Below are 17,339 nucleotides of genomic sequence, written 5' to 3' on the forward strand. Positions count from 1 at the left end.
TTCCTTTGCCAAACAAGAGGTGTAATTACTAAATTAGTTATTTACGGCTAACTTTACTATTCTCTTCTTAGGAGAAGACCTTTCCTAAGAATACAGTTGTGGGGGGTTTGTTTGTTTGTTTTTGTCTTCCTGCAATTTATTATAGTGTTCCTGAACATTCAAAGTCAAAAACCTACAAATAATAGGCCTTAAATATCTACTTAAAGACCATGTACATTTATTTAGGTTCATGTATTCTAGTATTCTTACCTTAATCAATGGAGACTAATAAAGAAAATAGATTATTTCTTTAATAAACTGGGGCTGAGAGGGATGAACTTGCACTAATGTTAGGCTGTTCCTGTGAGGCATCCATGTAAGTGTGCAAAACAAGTTTCTTAGCAGAAAGAAGTTGTGCTACTACAACTTTACATAAAAGCAGTGTTGTTTCCTGTGGCTTCAATTCTGTAAAAATTTAAAGTCTAATATCTGTGCAAGAAAATTTATTGGCATAAGGTCATTAAAAAAAAAAGCTTCTAGAATTGGTATACAAACCTCAATCTTAGAAGATTTCTTCTTTCTGCTGACTTTACCGTTTCATAGCATATTTGGTTGACCCGCGAGATTAGTGGATCCCTTCTCACTCTATTGCCTCTTTTCACCCTCCTCAACTAAAATTACAAAGCTTATCCCAAACAAACACCTTCTCTCTTCTACATTAGCTGCCCGTATCCTCACATTTAACCTCAAGTGTTTTTTGCTATTCAAACGCCACAGGCGTAATCCCCTTGCAAAGTCTCACCCCCAAAATTAACAGACACGTTGTTCCTATTACGCTTGAGCTCCCTTCAGCCGTTCCTTGCCGCCGGCCGCCTTCGCATCGGCGCAGCCACAGCACCGCAGCGCCCGGCCAGGCCGCAGCGGGGAGGCGGCGCAGGGAACTGCTGCCTGATGCCGCCCCCGCTCCGGCCCCTCCGGTTTCGCTCCCGGTGGCGCCGCCTCGCCCCGCCGGCCCCACTCCCTCACTCACCCGCCGCCGGCCGTGCCCCGGCCCCCGCCGCCCTCCATGGCCGGCCCCGCCGTTGCCATGGCCCCGCCTCGCCGCGCAGCGTGGCGGCGGAACTCGCTGCCGCCGCCCCGCCCGGAGCGCGGTGACCGCGCATGCGCGGCAGCCGCCGCCGGCCGCCTGAGGGCGGAGCGCGCGGCCGGCCCGCGGGGCTCCTCACGCCGCCCCCCGCGGTGCCACAGCAGCGGCTGGGGCTGCGGTCAGCTTCCCTCCTCATCCTCGGGAATAAAGTTTTCTGTGCAGGCACGTCTCTGCACGCAGCAGAATTACCGTTCCTATCTCCTGCAGAGTTCAGGGTCCCTCTTCACCAGTATGTCAGCGGCGCTCAGCTTCCCCCTGTCCCGCAGGTACTTCAGGATGTGAGGCCGTTGTCTCCAGGTGACCCTTACTCCATACTCTTCCTCCGGAGTGTCTGTAACCAGTACTGCTGCCTCTTCCCCTCTCCTGCAGGGTTCAGTGCCAGATGCCAACTCTCCTTCTGTTTGCCAGGCACGGCTACCAGTTCGTGACCGAGCGCTGCCGCATCTCCTGTTCCTTACAGGAGGCTGCGGAGTCCCAATATCTGGTGGGCTGAAGGCTTCTGGCTCCACAGGCTGAGGGACAGGCATTGACGGTGTTTCTTCACAGTTCTCTGAACTGGCTGCCTGAACGTTGTTTTTTGCTGCTGTGCCATTCTTACACCAGCTGTGAGAGTGCTGTGCGTTCTTCCCTGCATGATTCAGCACATCTAGGGAGCAGACTGCACATCCTTCTGAATTCTCAAAAGTTAAAGGAGGAAATTTGCAGGCTACAGGTCTTTGACAAGCTCCCCTTGCACAAGGCAAACCATGGTTGGCATCCTGCTTCTGCGGTTTACAAGGACCACGATGCTTCTTCTGAAATGCTTTCAAGACCAACGACTTAGTTGTTTCAAATTGTGCGCACACCTGAAGGTCAAGACATAAGAAAAAACAAGAGTTTTCTCTAAAGGAACGCCAACCTCATTCTACTTCCCCACCCATCCCATCTTTCATCAATGTGTTGACTAAATGCATAAGATGGTCTGCAGCAAAGCAAAACAGTCATTAACCTTGCTGGTAAGCACGAGACACCTCTCAACTTCAAAGTTATGTTCTGACACTTCCCTCTCTAAAGAAAGTAGGTAGCAAGTGAACTATCCTCTGGTAACTTACAAAAGAACAGAAGACTTCTGATTTAAAGAAAAATCTAAATCATCTAACTGGCATCTACACCTTTAACACCTGCAGATTTAAAATAGTTCAGACCTGGATCCTGTGTCCTTCTGTGTCTTAGCATAGCTGAATAAATTCAATGAACCACATCCTCAGTGTTCCTGAACAGGTAGAGGTTCAATACAAAGTGATTTAACAACACCCACTTCATTTCATCACCTCAGATTACGCTAATTAAGCCTTCAAAATATTCCCCCAAAACACCTTTGCCTCAAACACATAGTTAACCTCTATATTCTAGAAGAGCATATCACTGGAACTGCCAATTCTAAAATCAGCTGTCCATAGAAGATGGTCAAAGTTAACAATCCGTATTTCCTTGAAAGACTCGGGACTCTTACTCAAGACCTGAAAATCCTTCTGTTACAGTAGTCTTTATCTTCCTGGGTCTCAAAAGAAATTGTGGTTCAGTTTCTCATAATTTGTTTTTCCCTACAGCATGCCAAACTGGCTTCTAGTTATGACAACCACAGACCCCTTTTAGCATTCTCATGTTACTACATAGTCCCTGAAAAACTAAGTTCAAGTTAACTACGGATAGTGACTGTCAAATGCAAAGCCATTGTGCAGGAAAACAGAGCAATGATTCCCTAATAATTGTATCCCAGCACACACTTCAGAGAACATAGGTGAACCACACTGACTCTGAGGGTATGACTTCCTTGCTTCAGAGAACACATCAGGTAGACTTTACCTGGTATTAAATACTTAAGATAACACCAAGATGAGCAGAAACTCAGCTGCCACGGAAACAACTGACATCCATCTGCAGAAGAATCTGCAGGAAGTTACAAATTTACCAGGATTTTTCAAATGGAAAAATGTTTAGAAACAAAGAATAATGTGGACATTTTCATCTCTTCCAAACAAAAAACATACTTCTTCACAGTAGTTATTGCACACAGCATTACAGAAGCCATAGAGCTAACTCGCCAATATAAAAAGTAAAAAAATTGAATATGTTCTACTTCAAGGTTAAAGCATAACAAAAAGAAATCTAGGTCTCCAGGGTTAAAGGAATGTTTCTTGTACATTTGAAACCACACTTTTTGAGCCTGCTTTGTAAAGAATGCAGAATAACCTGAGTTGGAAGGGACCCACAAGGATCATCAAGTCCAACTCCCAGGTCCCCAAAGGACCACGCAAAAAATCAGACTGTATGTCTGAGAACGTTGTCTGAATGCTTCTTGAACTCCATCAGACCTGGTGCTGTGACCACTTCCCTGGGGAGCCTGTTCCAGTGCCTGATGACCCTCTTGGTGAAGAATCTTTTCCTGATAGCCAGCCTGAACTGCCCCATCGCAGCTTCATGACATTTCCTCAGATCCTATTGCTGGTAACCAGAGAGAAGAGATCAGTGCCTGCCCTCCGCTCCTCTTGTGAGGAAGCTGTAGACCGTGATGAGGTCTCCCCTCAATCTTCTCTTCTCCAGACTGAAGAAACCAAGTGACTTTAGCGGCTCCATATACATCTTGTCCTCTAGACCATTCACCATCTTTGTAGCCCTCAAAGCACAGACACTCAAGCAGAAATAACACTTAAACAAAGCTCCCCTAGGAGGTAACTATTGTTGGAACAGTGTGTGTATAGAGGAACATACATATAGGAACACACATATATAGGAACAGCCTGTCTTTGCAGCAGTCATTTACTTGAAAAAAATGTATCTTTGCATTACATAATATACAGACTATCTTGGGACACTGCAACAGTCCCTGGAATATTCTTTCAGACTAGAAAGAAGCCCATCAGAAGAACAGTATGGAGGGAAACTATTCAAAACACACAGAATGGAAAATAAGGCAGGTTAAAACAAGTTATTTTGAAGTGAAGACCTCTGGTCCCTAAAATTACTAGTGTCAGATTTAAACAAAACAACTAGTATTTTAACATGTAACATTTAGATTTCAGCAATTTCAAGCAGCAAGGCAATAAAAAAATTCCCCCAAAGAATATTTATTATGTATAGGGTTTTCAGTTGCCATGGAAAGTGTTTTCCTCATGAGAATTAGTTTTTCAGAAGACAAACAGAAATAGTAATCAGTATACACTGCACAGTGTTATGCCTTCACATACCCAAAATCTTGTTGTTTGTTTGTAATTAGAATGTGAAGCAACTCACATGTGCTTATTTATGCTTTAGGCATTTATAATCAATTCAGGTCCATGCTACTAATTTTGCATATCCAGGACAGACAGCTTTCTTTTGAGTCTTGTGACTTGTGGGAGAAACTCTAAGACTGTTGCTGTGGGACACAGGGGAAAGGATAATGTATACCAACCCAGGCAGCAGAGGTATTCTGGTCTATAGGTTTTGTAGGAACATGTCTTGGATTCTCAGCCAAAGGTTGTGGAGTTTCACAGCAATGGATGGGTCCCTCCCATGGTTCCTCAAGGAATACCAGTTCTGCCTTCCTGGCATTGCAAGTACGCTTCTTCTTCGGAGGCATCAAAAGATATGGTAAAGCCACTTAGAAACCTCATGACGCTTGCGAGAACCAAGTGGAGAAAGACAAAAGCACTCTGAGAAGATGCTAAAGCGCTCTCAAATCTGTAGAAGACAAATAAACGCATTTGAAGACAAGCTTGTTTGGAAAGCTCAGATATAAATTTTAAGAGAAATAAAACACACAACATTATCGTGTATACATCACCAATAGCTTTTAAGCTTTCTGTCAAATTCCAGGCAGATTTAGCAAATGCACCATAGAATAGATACTTAAAATGTTCCGAAGCTTCACAAAAGCAGATAGCCAAATATGTTGGGGCAGACAGTCAGACAAACAAAATAAAAATGCTGTAGCTGCAGAAGGAGTTCTGAAGTGGCAATCTGCGCAAGCCTCAACATTATAGGAAAGATCAGTTTCTTACAAAAATACATATTTTAAATACACAAACCTGACAAACTTGCATAGGCACGTTCATAAAGATATTTTAGAAGTAATTTGAAAGACATCCACGTCCATGTGATAAGACCTGACTAAAATACTGAAATATAGAACCAACTATGTTCAGAACTAGTTTGGTCACTGACAATTTTAAGGAAATTAAAAATTGCTGAGAGAGAAGAAAAAAAGCCAAAACAAACATTTGCAATGAGATTCAGTTGACCTGCTTAATCCTCTGTGACAAATCAGCTATCTAGAAGACTTAAATAATTTCTTCACATCAACTCACTACCTAACCTAGTTACCACTGAAGAACAATTTAAGAATTGGAAACTTAATCTATAAAATTGGTGCATAAGGCCATAATACTCAGAATTCTCTCAATTTCTAGCTGCTACTTATCCGTACGGTTTCATTTCGGAAATTTTAAGTTTTAAAATACTTGACGTTTCTCTCCTACGTTATAGGTATCTTGCACGATTACTTTTACCTAGCAAATATCTTTTAAACGAACGTAAATAAACGTTCTGCTACCAGAGGAGCGGAACAACCGCACGGCCCCCTCAGCAGCTCCCTACCAACACACGGCCTTGGCGTTGCCTAACGGTCCCCGAGCGTCTCGGCCGCCCCCCTCGGGCCCAGGGACGCTCTCCTGACGCAAACCGGCGCAAACGGCCCCGGCCGCGCTCCGGATCCGGATCCGGCTCCGAATCGGGATCCGCCTCCCGCCGCCAGCCCGGGCGCAGCCCCTCATTGGCCCAGGCGGGCACGTGACGGCCGCGAGCCGCCGGGCGCCAAATTCAAACAGGGAACCGAGCCGTGCCGCGGGGCGGCGGGGCCGGCAGCGCCGCCGGGGTTCCCTCCGCCCTCCCTCCGCGACTCCGGCCCGGCCCGGCCCGGCGGTGAGTGCTGCCCGCCCGCTGCCGCCGCCTCAGAGGCTCTTCCGGGGAGAGGGGGGTGCCCGGGCCTGGCCTGGCCCCGGGGCAGCGGCCGGGGCTCGCCGGGAGGAGAGGGGGGATGCCGGGGCGGGTGTGAGGCCTCCCCGGGAGCCTCGGGGGGGAGCGGGGCTCCGGATGCTGCAGCCTGCCTGTGGGGGTCAGCAGCTCTGCCTCCGGCCGCCGGGCAGCCCCGACCCCAACGCTCCTGCCACGCAGGGCACCGACTCCGCTTTTTGTCCCCGGGGCTCTATTTTTGTACCCACGCGGGTGACTTACTGACAGGTTTCTTGCTTACTAGCTGGCCCCGTCAAATCCACGGATGCAAAATGCCTTCTTTGTTGTTGCTGGGTGTTTCTATTCTGCCTGTCTTCCCTAATGTTAAATAGTAAGCACAACTTGCGTGCTCTTGTTCTGTTATAGCTTGCTGCAAGAGGCAATCTCCCCATGTATTTTGTGAATGGTATGATATTTATAAGCAGTGTACACAGAAGGTGCATGCAGCATCTTACCCTGAAAGCAGTGTCTCTGAATTTTTATCTCTACTCCTTTTGACTTAATAACCTAAATCGTTTGTTATCTAAAAGTTTGGAATTTGAATTGTATGCTGCCCTATGACAAGTTTGTCTAATGCTACAGAAGTCTACAGAAGGAATGACTGGAGCATTTACTTCACATTTATTTTAAAGTACCTAGCTTCTGCTGCTTTTATTATGTGCTCTTATAGTGTCCAGGGCAATCTCTGCTGCCCAAATCTTATACCATCTGCTAAATCCCCTTTTCTCTCGTGTTGCATGATCTGCTTACAGCAATAAGATGTAAGGATCAGGACTGCTATTTCTGTGTTATAGCTTCTCATCCCTCCAGCTTGCTGACTGATGCTGATCAAACCACTTTACAGCTAAGTCTTAGCATCCCTTTCTGTAAAGCAGATACGTGTACTTTCTTTCCTTGTTAGGTACTCTGTGACTCTGAACTTCTGATATAAATTATCTGCTTTGCAAATATCTCTCCTGTCCTGCTTACACAAGATGTGGATAAAAGAAATACAGTACTATTTTCCCATAGCCTGGTTAATCTTGTTAAAAGCTTTCAATTCTGATTTTTCTTCTTTTTTTTTTTTCCTAGTAGTATAATACTTGGTGATTATACATGTGCTGTGGAAGGCCTGTGGCGATTTGCTGCATCTTTCTTTTCTATCCCTGCCATCTGCACTCTTATGTTGTATATCTTGTTTTGCAGGACTTATTCCTCTCATTTTCAATGGAGAGTGACTGTACAGATCAATAATGAGGACCAGCCCTCGCAGGCCCTTAATTCTCAAAAGACGGAAACTGGCCCTTCCACAGAAGGATGCACCCAGTACCTCAGCAAGAGATGAGCACAATGGTCGGGGACAAAAGACATCTAAGCAGGAACACAGCCAAGAGGACCAACGTGACAGCCAAGGCAGAGACAAAATGGACTCTGGCCTGCAGAAATTCCCAGCAGGAATAAAAATAATCAACCATCCTACCATGCCCAACACACAAGTGGTGGCCATCCCTACAAATGCTGATATTCAGAGCATCATAGAAGCCCTTACAGCAAAAGGAAAAGAATGTGGAAATAATGGGCCTAACAAGTTCATTCTCATTAGCAGTGGGGGCACCTCTTGTTCATCAGGACTGTCGCAGCATCTCCCCTCAGAGAAACCCAGTGCAGCGATCAAGGCTGCCGATGGTGAAGTAAGAGAGAAGAATGTCATGCAGACACCTGGTCTTGCAGGAGGGACAACGCTCTGGCATTCAGGAGTTGACTCCGTGGTTGCACAGGAACAGGAGAGCAACAGTATGTAACTCTTACCCTTTTTTTCATCATGATAGATGAGCAAAGGGGTGTGAAGTGGGGCAATGAGCATAGTGCTTGCATCTCAGTATGCAGTAAATTATTAAGTTATTTACAAAATAGCTGTACATGCGAAGTGAAATCTGAATGATCTCAGTAGATACATTTTTGGTGGTAGAGACAGGTCTGGCATATGAAGGTGTGTAGCAAAGCAAAATTTTAGTGCTGAGGGAAAAAGAAGTGGGGTTGGTTTAAGGGAATCTAGTCTAATAGAACAAAATACTAAGCAAAGAGGTGGTGGATGGAGTCAAGACTAGCATGAAGTACCCTAGTCAGTGACAAAATATAGGAGCCTAGAGCTTTCAAAGAGAAGTGTTTCCCATCCTTTAATAACTAAGTGGCAAGTCTGTTTTTTCTTGACTGTCTCATGAAGCTGATGGACAAATGTTAGAAGTGGGATAGATCTTACTTTGACTTACTGCTCAAATCATATTTGTATTTGTAACTTAAAATATCTATGTAGCTTTTGTCTGTGGCAAATTTTATCCCGCTGCCTGACAGGAACCCATAGGCTGTTCCAGTAGCTGTATTGTTACAAACAGCCTCACCAGAAACAATAAAACTGCACTAGTTTTCCATTGTTGCCATTGAAAAACCCTGAAGACATAGAGCTTCTGACTTGGGTCTTGTGCTTAGGCTTTCTTTTGTAGTTTATGCCACCACTTTCCTTGGCCTTTGCTTACTGGGTTCATCTTTTAGCTGAAAATGCTTGAATTCTTGAAGTACTGGAATTAACACTGTCCTGTTTTGATTGAGAGCAATAGTCTGGTTTGAATGTTTTGTTTTGTGTTTTTTTTTTTTGTTTGTTTTTTTAAGGCTTCAGCTTTTTTCAGGAATTGGGCAGATTTTCATACAATCAGGAATTTAAGGTATATGCACAAGAAGCTTTAGCTTTGCAATGTCATCTTGTCCCTGTCGTGATACAGGGATACCTTTTTTTGAGCAGTGTGATTAGTGCCTTCCATTTGGCATTAAGGTGAAGGAAGAGGATTACTTATGAGTAAGCAGAGTTATGGGCTTGTTATCCCGACAGGCAGTGGCGAGACAATGAGCTCTGTGCTGGATAATAGCCTCACTAACATCCAGTGGTTGGGGAAGATGAGAACTGATGGACTAAGTCCCTGTTCTGTGAAGCAAGATATGGAGAAAGAGAACCAGATACCTCTGCAGGAAAAAATCAAGGTAAGCAGGCAAAGGCAACATAGTGTGCACTGAAACTTTTGATAGGGATGCAATTCATGTGGATTAGAAGACTTGCAAGAACTAGATGTGACCAACTCTAAGTAACCTGAGATTGCCTTTTACTGTTTTTGAATAGCAGGACATGGATTATCCAGCTCTTTTTGTCAACTCTTTGAGCACTTATGTATTGTTTCTTCTGTCTCAGACTGAAGAAGATTCTGCTGCTGTTGCCATTCCTACCTCCTCTTCCTCCTCCTCCTCCTGGCAGGATTCGGTATCAGAAAGACCTCCTTACTCGTACATGGCCATGATCCAGTTTGCCATCAATAGCACTGAGAGGAAGCGTATGACTCTGAAGGACATCTATACCTGGATTGAGGATCATTTCCCATATTTTAAACATGTGGCTAAGCCAGGTTGGAAGGTAACAAGTAGGCCCTCAAGTTGCTGTGGGCCTCGGGGTGATGCAGTCATAAGCTTTCTGGGTGAAAATGAAAAGTTGTTCCCCAGCCTGCAGAGCAAGATGGAAATTAATTTAAACATCCCACCCCAAATACTCTCTCATTCCAGGCATTCCCTCTTCAACTTCTTGTATCCTTTTTCTCATGCTACATAGGCAAGATGGTGGGATGTTTGATCATTGGAGTAAGAATAGGGTTCTCAAGAGTAAAGAGAATAAGAGACCTTATGGTAAGGTTGGCTGGATATGCAGTGAATATGAATGTCCACATTGTCTGGACTTTGGAATGGAATCTCCTCTGCCAGAGCAGTCGTGTCTGAAGTAAGCCCTACAGTGCTGATAACAAAACTTCTGCTATTCAATTTCCCCCCTTGTTCCTTTTTCTCCAGAACTCCATACGGCACAACCTGTCCCTTCATGATATGTTTGTCCGTGAGACATCTGCTAATGGTAAAATCTCATTTTGGACTATTCACCCTGATGCCAACCGTTGCCTAACATTGGACCAAGTGTTTAAGGTGAGTGCCTCATGCAGAGAAAATGGAGCAGCCTATCCAGTCCATGCTAGACGGGCACCTTAATTTAAAGGGAAATTTAAGCTACTTTGACATCAGCTTCTCTATAAAAGCTGGACTCAGTCACTTCTCCTGACAAACAGATGAACTCTATTTGAAAGAAAAAGTGCTGTGGCTTTTGCTGCTGGAGCTTTTCTGAGATGCATTTTATTCTTCAGGTGGTGTACCAAATGTAATAGTGACTTAGTTCAACCTGTTTCCTTGGGCCTGCAACAAACTTCCAGTGAGAAGTTTTCCACTGAAGTGGTCTAACAGTTCTTGTGTTGACTAGACAGCCACAGGATGGAATTGTACTATCCCAGCTAGATATTTTAGGAAGTACCTCTTTTGTAGAAGAAACAGCTTGCAAGTCTAGTACAGGTGTGTTTAGTCTTTTGTGTTTTCTGCAGTGGGTGGGCAGATTTACTCTCTGGTTTGCTTGGATTATACAAAGTTAAACTGTCCCATTTCCCCCCCCCCCCCTTTGGTTGATAACTTCCTCTTATTTTCTTATTTTTCTCCCTCTCAATGCCTTGTTGCTACCAGCCGCTGGACTTGGGGTCACCAACATCGCCTGAGCACTCTGAATCAGTAAGACTTTCCCCCTGGCTCGGGGCTTGAGCTTCCATTCTCCTCTTGCCCGTCATTGAAGGAAAGGATGAGAGATCTGGGGAGGGGGGACTGGGTCACTGCTGCACCTGGTCATACACTCTGTGCACACCCTTTCTGGGGAAAGGTGTTGAGCCAAAGGTTAATTGCCTTCAGATGATATGTTCTCTCTACAGCTTGGCTAGAGCTGTACAACTTTGAGCAACTAAAAATCTACTGCTGAAATAGGTTGCAGTGGGCACCAGCAGGCTTCAGAGAAAGCTAAGACAGGGTTTGGGTACAATCCTCATCTGTGGCAGCAGTCCCACTCTGTTCTGGGTCTCACAACCAGAAAGAATGGGATCTCTGTGCTCCTTGTTTCGTTTGGAACCCAGCTGCACTGTGACTCTCAGAAGGATAAAACCATTTGCTGTCTCTTGCATTCAGCAATTTTAACAATGATGGATTTACAATGAGCCAGTAAGACACTTTTCTATTACCACTGTAGTCCTGGCCCTCATTCCATCTGCTTTGATCTCTGATTCCTGTGTTGCCTCTGATATTCCACTTGAACTTCAGGTCTACGGTTTGTATGGAAATCAAATACATGATAAATATATGCTATTCAACTTTCCTCAGGCACTGAGGACACTGAAACAAGGTCAATTCTACAGCAGAGTCCACAGCTGGATCAGCTATTTTGTGCCATTTCTTTCTTTTTGACTGGTAGCTAGCTTTGAGATGGCATGACCACAAAACAGCAAGTGTTGCAGAGAGAGAGACAGCGTGATTGCTGGGTGCTAACAGCTGCTTTTCCTGTAATTAGCTCAGCACAGGCTTCTGGATTTGCAGTTCTGAATGAGACAACGGAATAAATATGAATTCTTCTCTTTAAATCTTTTCCTCCTTCCTCTCGTCTTCCTTATTTTACAATGTCTACAGCAGCAAAAGAGACATGTTCCAGATCCCCAGAAGAATATGGGAAGCAGCAGCAAAACTGAACCCCAGAATGCACGTAAGTGTCTACATCAGCCTAGGCCAAAGAGAATCATTCTCATAAATCTTAGGACATAGATAAATTTCATATTCTCTTATCTATTCTTATATATATTTTCTTATATATATTCTTATATATTCTCTCAATCTCTTATAGATAAATCTCAAAAACTCTCCCAGATTCTTGTAGGAATAAAGTAGAAATTGTTATCCAGCTTTGCCTGCTTACAAACTTCCTACAGCTGCTCCCATCTGTCAGGTTTAAAGCTGAAGGTAGAGCTACAGTCTCTTAGAGAGGATGGAAGGGAACTGGGTGCTCAAACTGAGTGAGAGCAGAGCTTGCCCCAACTTGAGGACTAGGATCTGTATGAGAGGCTGTATTTTCCTCTTCATCAGGCCTTCTGGCTTGGGATTTGTATCCTCAAAACTAACAGAGAAGGCAGGTGAACCTATCTCTGATCAAATGGTTATTTGGGGGTATTTAGAAGCACTTTCTGTCAGGTATCTGATTTTCCAGAGGTGGTAGAAGAAGGGCAGGAGGCTAACAAATCCATTCTTTTCCCTTCCAGGCCGAAAGATGAAGCCTTTGCTTCCTCGCATCAACTCCTACCTGGTTCCAATCCAGTTTCCTGTGAGTCAGCCTCTTGTGTTGCAGCCTTCTATGAAGGTTCCTCTGTCCATGGCACAGGGAGCATCCCTCAACAGCTCAGAGACCTTCCAATGCAATAAACGCGTGCGCATTGCTCCAAAGGTTGTTTTTAATTCTTGCTTTTGGGGGGGTGGGATGGAATGGGGTGTGTTGTATTTTGTTTTCTCCATAGCTGTTGTTTTCCATGGACTGCGTTCTTTACATGGTTCCTTTGTGTATCTTTACTGGGTCCTCCAAGCCTGTAAGTTTATGGCTAGGAACTAGCCAGTGGCAATCCTTGCTGTCCTTTTCTGTCTCTAGGGTCACTGTTAACTGCTAGTTGACTTGCTGTTAAGGACGTTACTTTAATTCAGTGGAGGTGTGGGCACTCTGGACTGAATGGTCCAGACTGTCTCTTTCTACTGCTCAGATGTGAATAAGTAGGAATGGGAAAAATAGCTTTGTTCTGCCCCTAAAGCACTCAGAATTTCATAGCTCTGAAGAGTCAGCCTTAGTGTAAGGCACTGCTTTTGAAAGAGCATTTACTTGCACGTAGACTCTTCCCAGAGATTTTCAGTATCTGCTATTTGCCAGTTGTGGAGTTCTCAGTTATTCTGGGCTGAAGAAAAAACAGCTATTAAACAGGGCTTACTCTTCACATCTTACTGACTCACTGTCTTGGATGCTTAGGCATTGTCAAGCTTTTCCATCCTTTCTAACCTTAATCCTGTTTTCCTTCTTGTTCCTGTTGCTTTATATTCTCTCCTGCTGTGATTTGTCTTTCCCTCATACGTTTTTTTTCTTCTAATAACCTCAATATTTTTTTTTTCCTTGGTTTCTGGGAAAGCTGTCCCCACTCATTTTGTCATTGCACATGTACGTAATGTAAGGAGGAATCAAAACCATAAATACTTGGCTCTTCTCCTGCCTGTCCTTCTAGAAATTGCTCACTGCAGAAGTACTCTGAAGGGCATGACTTCGAGTCACTTAGCTAAAACCCTTCCCATTGTGATCTGTAGGCTTCTCTGTATCAATTTCACTGGGAGAGCAATGTTTATCTGTTGCTATTGCTATTTCTTTCTCATTTTACCTGTTCTGTTGTCCTTTACTACTAGTCTTTCTTTTTTTTTTTCTTCCACTACCATTTGTATTTTAAGTGGGTTAGATCCTTGTTTACTGACTGCATATCATTTTCTTTTCTTTGTAGATGTCACTCTCTATGGATGAGTCATCCTCTTTGCCTGTGGCTATTGTCAAGGAAGAGAGTCAATGTGATGAAGGCCTATTTTCTCAAACCCATTCTCTAAAGGAGAGCAACTCCCAACCTGGTGAGGAATTGGCTTCTTTCCCTGAGACTCACTGTATAAAAGAGGAGGAGGTCTCACAGCTGGATGACTGGCTGTCCCCCTTTGCCTCAACCCTAACTGTGAAGGAAGAGCCAGCCTTGTTCCTCCCAGTCTCAGCTGCAACTGAGAAGAAACATTTCACCGTACTGAAGTCACCATCTAAGAGTTTTTCTGACACGTTAGTTATAAAGAGACGTGAGAGGCGGGAAATGAGCAGATCCAGAAGGAAACAGCACCTAGCACTGCCTTGCTCTGAAGAGCCTGTCCTTATTTTGCCAGAGAGCAATGACTTTGACCCTTTCCGGTTAGGGGCAGACTTACCCTTCCTGCAGGAAAGCCAGCCTCCAGAGAATGTATCACAGCTCAGCTGCCTGCAGGGGGAAGAGGGGCCTTTCAAAACACCAGTCAAAGAGATGTTCAGCAAATTGCCAGTTTCTTCCACTCCCAGCAAAGTCCCAGCAAATACTACTCCCCCACTAGGAGGCCTTGATCCCTGGAAGTCTGCATCGTTAGTCAAGGGAAGTAATGAGCTGGATTTCAGTCCAGTGAGAACCCTTCAGTTGCCATTCACACCCCTCCAGGAGAACCAGGACTTGCTGGGTTTTAACAGTACACCCCTTAAAAATCCTCTCTTTGAGTCCCCTCGAGAACTGCTCAATACAGAATCAAGTGACATGGTGCATGGCCCCCTCACAAGCTCTCCAGCTTTTACTCATGAATCTACCAAGCAGTTGCCTGTCGAACTGCCAACCTCTGGCTTTACTGAAAACCGGTCGCTCATGGAGGGCCTGATCTTGGACACTATGAATGACAGTTTGAGCAAAATCCTTCTAGATATCAGTTTTCCTGGTCTTGAGGATGAAAACTTAGGAACGGACATTAGTTGGTCTCAGCTTATACCTGAACTGAAGTAAACTGGCCAGAGGGCTGAATTTGGCTTATTTTGATATTATAGAAAGCACTCTCCTCTTCTGAGATCTACTCACATAGTCTAAAAAGACTGTCTGCTTTTGACGAATTCCCTCGTTTGTGGGAATAGTGGGCACTATTGACTCCTGCTAAGCTGGGAGACAGGCCCATTGGCTGCTATGAACTCCCTTTTTGAGCTGCAATAGACTATTTATGTGGGATAAGATAGCCTCTCTTCAAGGACTCTCATCTTTAGTACCAGGTTAGAGAGGTTCTTTCAGGAAAACATCTAGATAGACCCTGAATGGCATTGGCTACTCAAGGGATCAGAGAGAGATACTCCTCAGTTATGTCCAATAGGAAAGGCCCTGAGAACTTTCTCCTAGCTCTGTCCTTAATTCCCTTTGCTTTGTTCTTGTCTTATTTAGCATCTTTTGTGTAGTTCTAATGCCTGTAAATATTGTACATTCCTTAAACTAGCTCTTAATTATAATAGTAATTTTATTCTTGTAGGATTATCATGGGAATATTTGGGCTGGTAAAGGGTTTAACTTAGTCTTGTCCATATGTCCCACTTGTCCTGTACTCTTCTACTCTAGATGAGAGCCCAAAATACTATTTTCTTCTTTAACCTAAGAAACCCATTGGCCTAGGCTGTTTTGAATGTTGCTGGCACACAGATCTGAAAAATCATCTATACATGACTGAGTGACGGCTCAAGTTAAACAGAACCTAGGGGACTAGGTAGAGTCACTGTTGCAGTAAGATGGGCTTTTACTGAATGGTTAAACCAGTCCTCATTATATCATCAGTTGAAAAATGTTTTTTAAAAAAATAATAAAATACCGATATTGGCAAGTGAATGCCAACATTTTCACTGAAAAGTGACCTCTGGAAACACAAGGTATGTTTCTAAGTGCAATAGGGTGACTCATCCCAGTTCTCTAAAACTCGTATCAAAAGAGGAAATTGGTATGGAAAAGACCTAATCCTTCTGCTTACAGTCAAATGATGGCTCACGCACCTACATATGCAATAAAGTTTCTCTGGGAGCACAGCTGAGTGTTGTCTTTACTGCTGCCACTTTTAGTAGCAGGCTTAGGCTGGACCATGGTATGAACAGTTAATTTTTTAGATTTTTTTTTTTGCTTGCCTAACACACATGCTTTAGCCCTGGATCTTAGTTCTGGAAATAAGGCTAGATAGCTCTGGGGGAGGAGAGGAGCAATGGGAAGAGGATGTGTTTAGTATCGCTTTGCATTTAGAAGAATCATTTCATGTACAGGTGATGCTTTAATAGAAAGTGTTGTTTATAAAATAGTTTCAGTAGTAGGCTAGGCAACCACAGCCAACACCTGGGCAAACTGTTCCATTTATGTATTGGTCAGTGTTTACAAGGGGTTAGTAGGAGCACATTGCCTCAAACGATTCCACAAAGTGAGCTTCCTTGGTACAGTGCCAATGATAGTCCATGAAAATATCTCACTGCCTACCGTCAGGAAGTTATGAAATTTTCTTTCACCCCCAGGCAACATGGTTTCTTAAAATCTTTGTTCTATCTGAAGCACTGAGGACAGGAACAAAATTATTTTGAGTAGTCAGAGAGCACAAAAAGGTAGAAAAAGAAAGCAAAGCAAAGAGGAAGAGAGAGAGGCCAAGCATGTGCTAATTGCATTTTACCCACTGCTGTATCAAAAGAAGCAGCTCCAATAGAGAAGCTGAGGGAAAGTGCATTAGCTTATATTCCCTATTTTGGAATTTAGGACATGCTTGGTGCTTGTCTGATCTCTGGCCTGTCTTGTTCAGTGGTGTGGTACAAAACATGTTTAAATAAAACAACACAAAACAAAAAAACAGCAAATCCATTTTTGGTGGGCTAGAGAACTACAGGTCTGTGGGGATCAGTGTGTTGTTTTTTTGTTCGGTTTTGATTTCTTCTGTTAGACAACAGTTAGTTTATGCCTGCAGTGCAGGACCTCATTTTTGTTTCCACTCTATTGAAAGAATTTTTTATCTAAATGTTATACAAATATGGCTAATCATTGTATGAATTCTTTTAAGCTTTTATTTTCAACCACAGGCAACACAAGTGCAGTCTAGATTAGTGGGAATCTACTGTGCATTTTTCTGTTGTCATTGTTTTCTGTTTGTCTTCATTTTTTATAAGTTTACAGTTCTTAAAATTTTTAGTACATCCTTCTTATTAAAAAAAAAACACTATAGCTTTACAGTCCACCTTCTTTTTCTTGTACGTATTTTCTTCGACATAGTTACTTCTTTTCTATCATCCACATGTTTAATGGGCAGACTTGTAGCAGTAACCCACTGCTTCTGCTGTCACTGCCTACATTCTTAAAGGACTGAGAACTGAGAATAATCCTATGCTATTACTACTCTTAATTCCTACAGCAAAGATTGAAATATTTTTTTTCTATATGTGCAAATCATGGGAAGGAAATTAGAAAAAGGGCCAAATACTCCTATTGCCAATATTCTCAGCTATGCTATCCTGTTCCCAGCAGCAGGGTGCTTTTTCTGTCCTCATTGGGTAAGTAATCAAGACATTTTCAGTATTACTCAGGCCATCTTGACCTTACCACATCACAGTTGGTTACTTGACTCCTTCCTTTATATCATATACTTTTTACTGGTGTTGATGGGTAAACCCTTATGTTGTGAGTCAGAAACA

At 43.6% G+C, this 17,339-nt stretch overlaps 3 protein-coding genes across 10 annotated transcripts in view; 1 reads left to right on the forward strand and 2 right to left on the reverse strand.

The window, feature by feature from the left end:
• The window catches only part of TULP3 (TUB like protein 3), a 35,591-nt gene extending 34,161 nt beyond the window's left edge, over positions 1-1,430 (reverse strand). For 2 of the 4 annotated variants that reach the window (XM_035545684.2, XM_035545683.2), the window contains exon 1: positions 1,010-1,136. In XM_035545684.2, coding sequence (XP_035401577.1) covers positions 1,010-1,068 — 59 coding nt within the window. In that variant the 5' untranslated portion in view covers positions 1,069-1,136. Of the gene's footprint in view, positions 1-534; positions 958-1,009; positions 1,137-1,315 lie in introns of those variants that run through there. The other 2 variants (XM_050710069.1, XM_035545686.2) reach the window with 2 other exon arrangements.
• RHNO1 (RAD9-HUS1-RAD1 interacting nuclear orphan 1) lies at positions 1,191-5,861 on the reverse strand. 3 transcript variants are annotated; one of them, XM_035545694.2, is made up of 3 exons: positions 5,744-5,861; positions 4,560-4,828; positions 1,191-1,971 (listed from the first exon to the last, which is right to left on the reverse strand). In XM_035545694.2, the coding sequence occupies exons 2-3, from the start codon at positions 4,725-4,727 to the stop codon at positions 1,321-1,323; spliced, it is 819 nt and encodes a 272-aa protein (XP_035401587.1). In that variant the 5' UTR covers positions 4,728-4,828; positions 5,744-5,861; the 3' UTR covers positions 1,191-1,320. The 3 variants fall into 3 exon arrangements, with proteins under 3 accessions (XP_035401587.1, XP_050566060.1, XP_035401586.1); XM_050710103.1 differs by having other exon boundaries at positions 5,700-5,861; XM_035545693.2 differs by lacking the exon at positions 5,744-5,861 and adding an exon at positions 5,176-5,693.
• Positions 5,862-5,940: 79 nt separating this feature from the next.
• On the forward strand, positions 5,941-15,825 carry FOXM1 (forkhead box M1). Of its 3 annotated transcripts, none has more exons than XM_035545695.2 (9): positions 5,941-6,067; positions 7,343-7,930; positions 9,021-9,169; positions 9,375-9,593; positions 10,019-10,147; positions 10,730-10,774; positions 11,714-11,786; positions 12,337-12,518; positions 13,603-15,825. In XM_035545695.2, exons 2-9 carry the CDS (start codon positions 7,390-7,392, stop codon positions 14,653-14,655), a joined length of 2,391 nt encoding a protein of 796 aa, XP_035401588.1. In that variant the 5' UTR covers positions 5,941-6,067; positions 7,343-7,389; the 3' UTR covers positions 14,656-15,825. The 3 variants fall into 3 exon arrangements, with proteins under 3 accessions (XP_035401588.1, XP_035401589.1, XP_050566015.1); XM_050710058.1 differs by having other exon boundaries at positions 6,023-6,067; positions 11,717-11,786; XM_035545696.2 differs by lacking the exon at positions 10,730-10,774 and having other exon boundaries at positions 6,009-6,067.
• The last annotated feature ends 1,514 nt before the right edge of the window (positions 15,826-17,339 follow it).

This window comes from Cygnus atratus, chromosome 1 (assembly GCF_013377495.2).
Source record: "Cygnus atratus isolate AKBS03 ecotype Queensland, Australia chromosome 1, CAtr_DNAZoo_HiC_assembly, whole genome shotgun sequence".
Lineage (NCBI taxonomy): Eukaryota > Metazoa > Chordata > Aves > Anseriformes > Anatidae > Cygnus > Cygnus atratus.